The 11,038-nt window shown below is 31.0% G+C and overlaps 1 protein-coding gene across 1 annotated transcript; it reads right to left on the bottom strand.

Moving 5' to 3' along the window:
* Positions 1-8,694: 8,694 nt before the first annotated feature.
* On the bottom strand, positions 8,695-9,482 carry LOC7453609 (auxin-responsive protein SAUR50). The gene has a single exon (XM_002305435.4). The coding sequence runs from the start codon at positions 9,406-9,408 to the stop codon at positions 8,971-8,973; it is 438 nt and encodes a 145-aa protein (XP_002305471.1). The 5' UTR covers positions 9,409-9,482; the 3' UTR covers positions 8,695-8,970.
* Positions 9,483-11,038: the final 1,556 nt, after the last annotated feature.

Raw genomic sequence — 11,038 nt, 5'->3', positions numbered from 1 at the left:
TGCTTTCGTCATTGTTAATGTTTGGATCGGCGTCGTTATTTATCATCAAGAATTGAGGTCATGTCTCGTCTATGAAATCGGTGAAGAACAAGGAGAACCACTCGCGTGGAGAATTGTTAATGTTGGGCTCCTCAATATATTTGAAGAGATACCATGAGAGTGGGTTTTGTCGGACCGTCTGCTATTCAGAACTCGTCATCTCATTTTCAACTTTTTTGCCTTACTCCATGATCGCTAGCTCCTCTTTTATTCAACAAACATTCCTCGCCATATATATATAGCCTGCGTACAAAACTGAAATCTCCTGATAAACCAACTAATTTAAATTAGATATAAGAAATTCTTGTTTCTCAAAGAAATATCTCAAACTACAATATTTTTAACAATAATAATAATTATCGCAACTGAAATCATGGAAAAATTAGAAAATAGATAAATGAATAAAGAGTCGTCATTTATTTTATTATAACTAGAAATTTTAACTGGTTTTTAAAAAAATTTAAATAAAAAATTAGTTATATTAAAAAAAAGACACATTACCCTAAAATATCATAACTAAGATAAGTTACTTCTAAATTATGCTAATGTACACATATGCTAATATACCCATCAAGGATCTTTCTGCTTGTTTCCCTAAACTCAACACGGGTTTTTTTAAGAAGTAATTTGGAATCAAAACCTAGTATGAAAGCTCAATTCTCACTTCTTGAAATAGGAGCATTGAACCCGAGAAGATGATGAATATTAAAATGGGCTTTAAAGCCAATTTTCTTCATTATGCTCCAAATTAGGCTAGTGAATTATCACTAACTCTTAATGGATCTTTTAGGGTCATGTTGACTCGGTCTAAATCGTTCAACAATAAAAAATAATTCTGATAAAAATCACAAATAAATAATTTTTAAAATTACATAAAAATAAAATAAAAATCTATTTCTAAATCCAAGTAATAGAATAAATAAAAGATAAATAAAAAAACAAAAAATAAATTTTCTAGTTTTTTTTTTTAAAAAATAATGTAGTCACCTCTAGGGTAACTCTGTTGGTAGGTCGATTTACTAAATGATGTAAAAGGTAAGTAAGAGGGTATTGCTCTAAAGCACCCTTGACTTACTAATATTATTCCTTGAAAACTAATTTTTATATTTTTATAAAAAAAAACAATTTAAAGCATTTTTATAAAAGAAAATTCTTAATTTATTAGAAAAAAAAAACATTTTATTTTTAAAAGGAGGATATTAGGAAATAAAAGAAAAAATTCACAAGATCCTTTAGTTTTCAATTCCAACAAGGGGGATTGAATTCTCCTTATCACTCTATGCACATGAAACTCCATAACAATTATAAATCCTCAAGGGTATCCACGCATCGAGCATGAATTTAATCCCCATATGCTCATTTATATTATTTTTTTATTGTCCATTGTTACAAAGTTTACAACAAAAAAATAAAGCATGCAAAAGAAAATAATTATATAAAAAAAAAACTACGATCAAAATTGACCTTCATATAGCTAAATAACATCAAAAACAAAATACTGAAATAGGTACTTGAAACATTATTGGTGTGTGTAATCCACACAACACTTGCAGGTAGCACTTGAAAAGCTTGGCTTGAAAGGAACATGCTTCTCACGTGCTTTATATAAGAAAAACCAAAACGAACATAGATAACGAGAGCAACAAAAATCTTCTCCCATAAGTTATTAGAAACTATCTAAATTTAATCATGATTTGTGGGTATATATTGAAGAATATATACCCAAAAATATTTTGAAAATATATGTATAATTATGTAATTGCCTAGAATAGTTTATTTGTTACCTAGTTTAGATATGATTGTATCATTATTATTAGCATCTAGTTATGGCAAAGATTGTAGAAGAGATTGTGGGCAAGATATGATTTCTTTGCTTCATGTACTCCATATATAGTTTGTACAATTCCAAAGTTTGAATACAAGACAATATTATTACTCCTAAATTTTTTTCATGGTATTTGAGTCTTAGTTTCTATGTCCCTAGTCTGCACTGTGATTTATTTCCTGACAATTTGTTTTGTTCTTGTCATGGAAAACCACTCAAAGAATATTATATATGTAGGCTTAAAAGTCCCTCTTTTAACAAATGGTTTTGATGATACCAACACCTTAGAAAGATTAAGTTCAATATTATTAAATGAATTCAATTATCTTCTTTGATCAAGAGTTGTTACTATTACCCTTGGTAGAAGATCTAAACTAGATTTTATAAACAGTTCTACTAGTCATCCAGATATGGATGATCTAGCATATGAAGTATGGTTGTTTAAAAACCAATTAGTTATGTCTTGAATCCTCAACTTAAATAAGCGGAATCTTGTTGAGATTTTTAGCTATTCGGAGTCTTCATTGGATCTTTGGAATGTCATTCGTAACATGTATGGCAATCAAAACAATTCTGGTAAGATATTTCAAATCCATCACGAGATCACAAGTCTACATCAGGATGAAAGACCTTTTGTTCAGCTATTGGATAGCCTGAAAAGCTTATGAAATAAACTGGAGATGTATCACCCACACATTGTTGATGTGGTTGTATTACGAAAAAAGAACTAATGAGGATCAAATTTTTCAGTTGTTGGCAAGTCTTAGCCTAGATTTTAAAGACCTACGAAGTCACATCCTGATGAATCCAGAACAATCATCTTAGCAATCAGTCTACGTTACCATTTAACGTGAAGAGACACAAGAAAGTAATGACTTGTGATGTTAATCGTAGAGTCCTTGATGCTCATGCTTATCAAGTCAAAATGATGTTGTGGGATACTAATCTCATACCTTCTGATCGAGGTCAATCCAGACCATTCTCTGATTCCAAGTCCTACAAAGGGAAATGGTCTAATTTAAAGTGTCAATGTTGTCATAATCTTGGACATCTAGTAAATCGTTGTTGGCTTCTTCATCTATAAATTAAGCCCCAAGTTTGCTAAGAATCAAAAGGGACATTAAAGACAAGTCAACAAACATAAGTCATACCTTGCTAATCATTCCACCGAGAGCTTTTCTGTTAATCCTACAGCGTTGATAACTAACTTTGCAAACTACCTACAAGACAGGCATGGTTAAGGAAAATTGCATGATGAAGCTACTAGTCAAGAACAGAAGTAGTCGGTTTCCATTCTCAGTCATTTTGTTGAATTCTTAGTTGAAGCATGCCCTAAAAATAACCAATGTATTCTGATTGCTTTTAAGACTGCATTACAACTTGTAAATTTGCATGATCTTTGATAGCTGATTATGGTGCCACGGATCATATATCAAACAAATTAAGTAACATTCATGATTTTGAACGATTCTTCACTCTCACTTTTGTATCAGTATCTGATGGGAAAGCATGAAAATATCAAAACAACCCCATGAACCTGTTAATTACACAAAATACTCGTGTGAAATTATCAAAATACCCCCCAAGACAAAGCTTATTTTTTGTCTTTTCTAAGGTTAAAAACGTGTTTTCATTGTAGATGGATCATGAAAAAACCGTAAACACCCCTGCCTAGCAGCTCAACAAAGTTTTGATCTCAAGAGCAAAAAAATATTTTTACGTTCAAGAAACTTGTGAAAAGTCAAGAAAGTCCTTAGTCAACATTTATAAATTTTGTTTACTCTAAGAGTAAAAGGATATTTTTACTGTATTAAAAAAAATTACTGTATAAAAAATAGAAAAAATCCATATACCCTCAAATAATTTTTTAATGACTAATGAGCTAATGAAAAAGACCAAAAAACCCAGCTTCTGACTTAAGTTTTTCCCACTCAAGGATAAATTAATAATTTTACTATAGCAATCCACGTTAGAGCTATAATGAAACTTCTAGGTCTTTTAACTTTTCTTTTAATATTTAATATTATTATTCTATTTTTTAGACATTTTTAGCGTTTCTTTTACATTAAAAGTAAAAAATATAAAAACGTATGTGTAATGGTAGTTTTATATTAAAAAATAATAATATTTTTTTAAAATGAAATCTAGCAAAAACAGGTCGTGATAAACTATTACAAATTATAAAGAATTAAACGACATTAACATCAAAACTATAAATACTGGGTTGTAATATTAAAAATTTAGAGCACGAAAGTATAATCAAATTGTATGTCCTGATTTAAAAAAATAAAAATAAAAATTTGATAGATGAAAGTTGATCCAAACACGTCCTTACCATGAAAAAAAATGTAGTTTTATATAATAATTTTCAAGAACCAAAATTAGGGGGGAGAAAAATTGAAGACTTGGAAATCTTAAAACGAAAGAAAACGCCTTGGTCCCAAAAGCAAGTTGTTCTAGCGACATCATTATCAAGGAGTGGAGGATATTCTCATTCCACTTTTAACCCAAAACATCCCGTGCAATTTCTGAGGCCAGGAGTAAAGACTGTACAAAAGATAAGGACAATATTGTCTTATTACGCCAAAAGTACGAACCTGTACTGGTGGTGCCTGTGCCTCCTTTTACATTAAATTTCTTTTTCTTTTTTAGTAAGGACATGATAATATCACCTCTCGCACATTAATTAAAATAACTGAAGGGGGGAATCTGAAAACGACACTCGAAATTTTGATGCGAGCTTTGTGGGGTGGTCAGATATTGCTTTGGGGGTAGCCTGAGTGTTACTGTTGCTGGGGCTGAGAAGCATGTGATTATTGCCCCACACATGGGCCCTTTGGAAAGCTAGTGGAGCATAAGATTTGGGCCCACTTGGCATGGCAGGCCCATGTTATCCTTACAGAGCAATGCTTTGCCGTCAGTACATTTATACACATGCACGTGATTACATGATCAGAGCTCAGTTTTTTCTTTTTCTTTTTCTTTTTCTTTTTTATTTATGACTTGCAAGCACAGAAAATTCAATCCTCGAAATACATTTCTCTAATCCAGATTTATATAACCTTTTTCAAAAGCTACTGGTCTGTGCTATATCTAACTGCAAGACATATCCCAGATTACCATGTCATCGAAGCTTTGCATACTTGAAAATGTTCTTGCCAGTTCAAAAGGAATGTTCCTCTGTGTTATCCAGTCATCTCCATGATGATCTCATTATATTTCTAATGCTAACAGTTTTCGCCATTGATTAACATTTTCAGTTTGGTTACCTTTGCCATGACTAACATCCATGTCCGTTCTAGGTTGTCATTGACACAATAGCACAAGGTTTTTGCATAATATCAGCCTTGCTTTTCGTGATCTCACCACCCTCTTAGTCCCTCGTGAATACAATCAATCAATCATTAAGGGTCTTCTTATGAATTTTTTGATTTTGAATATTTATTTTATGGTGATTGACGTAAACTGCAAGTCGTTTAAATATTCGATCTCTAACGATGATTCATACAAACTACCATTAAAAAATCTCATAAATCTTTTTAGAAAAAAAAATTGTTATATCTTTAAGTCATAACTCTTTTTTTGTGTTAATAGATCTAGAATTGTAATCACGTATATTAATTACATTGTAATCCTTAATTTGTAAAACTTATTTACAATCAAGTCACTCTTGATTAATCATCTCAATTCAATTTTTCACCAATGATTCTTATGTGTATGACTCAATAGGTTCTCTAATAAATTATTCTAAATATAAATCACAATCTTTTGATTGATATTTGTTTTATTTTTAAATAATTTATGATTCTGCTTTTAATTTTATCTATTAGATTTGGTTTTTATTTTTTTAATATATTATTTTACATTAAATTCAAATACTTAAAAATATTCTCCAACTCTTTTTTAATAACACGGTTAAATATCAATATCAAGAAATAATTCATTTTCTAATAATTCACTTCTCATCAAAAACACTTTCAAAAAAAACCACTGCCGGAGCCTAGACAAGAAAGGTCCTTCAAATCCATCGCGGGCATATGGCTAGCAAAGTTCAGACTATAAATAAAGAAACAGTCTGTCCGGATTCCTTGGGCTTATGGGCTCCATATATTCTAACCCTTCATCAAACTAATTCGACCCTCAAAAACTTTGCTATCTACCACGAGGCCTGAGCATAGAGCAATACTTGTTTGGTTTGACGCTGTGTTGTTTGTGGGGCTCCATGCATATGCACTCTGCCTAAATTAAGCTGGGCAAAACTTGATCACTCTGCCTAAATTTTTGACCACTTCGCTTAGACATGAAAAAAATAAAATAAATTATTGATTTTTTTAATGCTTCTTAAAACAAAGATGAAAAATGAAAATGATACCAAACAAGTCAATTTTTTTTTGTTTTTTTACAAAAGAGACTCGAATCCAGATCCTTCTAATAGGAATACATGAAAATTGGTTGTCATAAGCAATGTATCCTTCACACCCGAGTCAAGCTAGAAATATCCGGTATTTTTTAAAGTGTTTTTCTAGTTGAAAATATATTAAAATAATTTTTTTTATTTTTAAAAATATATTTTTAACATCAGTATATCAAAACGATCCAAAAATATATTAAAAAAATAATTTAAAACTAAATAAAAACTTAAAAACTCATAATACAACCATAACCGCAATCCTAAACACCTTTGAAAACCCTGAAATAAGCCCTGCCGTATGAAATATGGTCGACAACAAGCGTCAATAATTACATATTTCGTGTACACTTTCCTTTCCCCTTAAGCTAGGCATGGATTGCTTCCATACAGCCGTATTTGATCATGATGTCCAGAATAATTCTCTTCGTTAATACGATTCCCTTGCCTAATCTTTTTGTAGCAATATGATTGGTCTATCGTTTGACAAAACGGACCAAGATGAAGGTATGGAAGACTAGGGGGCTAGGCAACCCTTAACATCTAGTTCCATACTGGGACAGCGTCACCTGGACAGAGGTTAACATCAGCAGCTCTCTTTGTATAATAATACATCTTTCATAGCCCTCAAGCTCCATTGATGAACACTACAATTGGTCTGTGGAGAACCTTGTCATTTTCGTTAGTTTTGGTCTATCAAGAAGCATTTGCACGGCAATCATACTAAACTTTCAGACGGTTTTGGATATTACTTGCAAAGGCAAACTACTATCACCATAGTTTTCAGACCCGGGTTTCGGATTCCGGGTTTTGACCCGAGTTTAGTAAAAAAAAAAAACAAAAGTCAACGGGTTGCAACCAGGTCTTACCGGGTCAACTAGGTCACACCGGGTTTTTTTTATCCTATTTTTTCTTCAACCCGGACCAGTTCCAACCCCGAGTCACCTGGATCCAGGGTCGACCCGCCGGGCCATACCGGGTTTTAAAACTATGACTATCACTACTCTAATCATTCAACATCATTTCAATTTTAAAATAATTTAAATTCTCAACTTAAATTCAACTTAGCCATGGATTAATGTTGAAGGGGTTGTTTAAAAGTGTGGTAACAGTTGTTTTTTGGGGTGTTTTTGAGTTAGAAATGCATCAAAATAATATTTTTATTTTTTAAAATTTATTTTTGACATTAACATATCAAAACCTTCCTAAAACATAAAAAAAAATAATTCTAAACAAAAAAATAAATAAAATTTGACCAATCTTTATTTGTGTCGCCCTTCCAAATAAAGGCGAGGTTCCTAAGCAATTAGATTTGTGCTTAGTTGCGAAATACTAGTAAAAAATATAAAGGATTAGAACAGGCCACAAGTTCATTGAAGAAATCTCTCGAGTGGTTCGGTTCATTGGGATGTTTCTTACACAACGAGCCCAACGAACTTTTTTCTTTCCTTTCAAACCAGACCATGTCCTTTTTCTGATAATATTGAATCTATCATGTGTCTATTCGACCGATCAAATCATAGTTTCTCTAATTTGTATTGATGTTTTAAAAGCCATTTGGAACGCATTGTCTTTCACTAGATTTTAATTATTATTTTTTAGTTTTTTTATTGTTTTAATACATTAAAAAAAAATTTTATTAAAAAAAATTTTATTTTAATATATTTTAAAATAAAAAACACGTTTAAAAGCAACAGGATGATGTGGCCGATTTCATGCGTGTTTACATTTCCATGTAATAACGTTTTTATTTGAGAAACATCTAAATTTGGTGGATAAGTGGGCTTATGTTAAATCTAAAAGTAATTTCCGAAATTAAAATTTATAATAAATACATTAATCTAACTAGAAACGATTTGTTCATAATTCGGGAGATTTAGTTTGTAATAAATGAATACCATTAAAACCAACAAAGCAAAAGGAAATATGATGCGATGTTACATTAAATTGTGGCTGTGGGACGTTAAGCTTATGATGGAATTTGATGTGGAGGGGGCCAAATAACATGAATTGGTAGCCGGCCCCATATGACATGATGACAAAGTACCGGCGCCACCCTCTACTTTTGCCTTTTCATAAATACCCACCTTATCCTGACAAACATTCAGAAGCATATTCTAATCTTGTTGAAAACAATTACTTTTTAAAAAAGTTTTGAATTTTAAAAAAAAATTAAAATTATTTTTTTATATTTTTAAACCATTTTAATATCAAAAATAAATATAAAAATATAAAAAATATTATTTTAATATATTTTATATTAAAAAATATTTTTATAAAAATATTGTATGCTGCATTAACAAACAAATACTAAAACTAAAATTACCTTGCTAGGAGAGCATAATGAACATTTAGTAGATATTATGTATTCATTAATTATGGAATTGATCGAATACAAATTTTATCATATTCTTTTCAATAATTAGCCCAAAGAGTCATGATTTACACTTATATTAATAATAATTCTATAAAAAAAAATATGATTACAATAATAATTCTCCATCCCATTTTTGGTTCAACCCGGGATGACTCGGTTAATAAAAAAAACCAACCCTTCCTTGCCATCTCCGATAAATGGAAAAAAATAAAAAAAAACACACGCACACACCCTCACTGCCTCCCTCAAAATAATAGTTTAAAAAATTACCGATACTGTTAGTCTACTTGACTCATTGACTCACCGAGTCAACCCGAACCGCTAACCATGAAGCAACGGTCTTGATTCACCCAAAAGCTTAATATTTTTCCTCATGCCCACGTGGCAGCATCTCTTAAGATCCTCAAGATTAAAAAAACGACCCATTTTGCTGGGGTCCGATCTCGATACGACCCGGAGAATCTCTTCAAAGACAGCCTCGTCGCATGGGATAGCTAACGGCCCAGCGGTTTTGAAACCGTACACTTCCTCGGCTTCCACGAGCAAGTTTTTGAAAATGGGATGGTTAAGGTACGTCGCACGTACAACAAACCTCTTGCAGCTGGCTCCAACACAGACTGCCACGTGGCCCGCTGGGACATCAGATGGTGCAGCGGTGCGTGAACTCGTTGCTCCTCCAGTCACTCTTGCCTTCCTACGCCACCGTTTAAGCATTTGCTGGATTCTTACAATGTGCCGGATTTTGTTGCACTTGGACATATTTTCCCGGAAAGGGAGAGAAAGTGTGGGAAAGTGAGAGGAAGTGAGAGAGCGGGGAGCGCTAGAATAAAACGCAAGGTAAGGGTGGATAAAAGTGGTGCGGGTGTTTATAAGGATGTTGAGTTAGAGAAATGGGCTAGGTTTTGGAGATAATTACGAGATTGTGTGTGTTGTCGATACCATGTGAAGGGCAGACCACTAACATTAGATTACTTTACTCTCTTATTATTATTATTTTTATAATATGCTTTAGATTCTATATAAATGTGCTTTTTTTTTATTTGAGGATACCTTTCAGAAAGCGTACTTTATGGGTTCAAGTGAACGAATAAAACCCTAATTATTTCAGATTTTTATAAAAAATACATATCTGACTCAAACCTGAGATATAAAAGTGTATTTTAATAAATTTTAGGAAAAAGGATTAAAACCATGATGAGATACCGTGGATATATTTTGGGCCCATAATTGGTAAAAACTTGAGAAATGTATCTTTCTAGATAAAAGTGTGATGCTCCATGCCAACATCTAGGAGAAGACAAGGTATGAACATCTAGGTAGATGGTGGAAACCTAAAGTTAGCATAGAATTTCCAACCATACCTTCAATGCATTTAAATGGGGTTTTGAAAAATTTAAAGATTCCGAATTACATTTCTAAGGCATCCTCCATTTGACAAGAATTAATGTTGCTTTTGAATTTACACGTTTCATATACAAAGCATCGTTAGGTTTAAATCAAATTTTAGATCAAGACTTGAATCATTATCTTAGTTTATACTTTATTATATTTTTTTTATTGGATTCCTGAAAAAAAAAATTATACATCTAAATCCGATGGTGCCTTGTAAAAACACTTGAAAATTTGACCCATTACATAACTATTATTAGTGAGCATGAGAGATTTTTCAATAATTTGTTATTCCAGCTGATTTTTTTTTTTTTGAAAGACAGTTTGGGATCATTATTTATAACCGAGAGAGTTAATAATTTGAGCTTATTCTAAAAATTATTTTTTCAGTCACTTTAATTAATTAACATGAGGATTATCCCAGACGAGTTTTAATCTAATGAAATCATAAATGGCTATCCATGTATCATTTTGATATTATTAATATGGTATAACAAGCATTTTTTTTAATCCATTCAAATCAAATTTGCTTTAATTATTAATATCCGTGTATCATTTTGATATTATTAATAATGATAATAATAATAAATTTGTCTTACCCAAGCTTTTATAGTTTTTAATCCATTCAAATCAAATTTGTGGTTTTTCTTCAATAGTAATAATATTTTATTTCAAATTTATTAATTATAATAGTAATAATAATTTTAAATTTTACCATTCAAATCAAATTTATGGTTTTTCTTCAATAGTAATAATATTTTTTAAAAAATTTATTAATTATAATAATCATAACAATAACAATAACAATAATTTTTAATTTTACCCTTCAAATCAAATCTATGATTTTTTTTAATAGTAATAATATTTTTTTATAATTCTAGTAATAATATTAATAAAAAAAAATTATAATATTAATAATAATATTAAACATACATGACCCAAGTTCTTATAGTTTTTAATTTCACCCTTCAAATCAAATATATTATTTTTCTTCAATAGT

Source organism: Populus trichocarpa, chromosome 4 (assembly GCF_000002775.5).
Source record: "Populus trichocarpa isolate Nisqually-1 chromosome 4, P.trichocarpa_v4.1, whole genome shotgun sequence".
NCBI classification, from domain to species: Eukaryota; Viridiplantae; Streptophyta; class Magnoliopsida; order Malpighiales; family Salicaceae; genus Populus; species Populus trichocarpa.
Note: the sequence above shows the minus strand (reverse complement) of the source record. Positions and strands in the feature narration are given on the sequence as shown.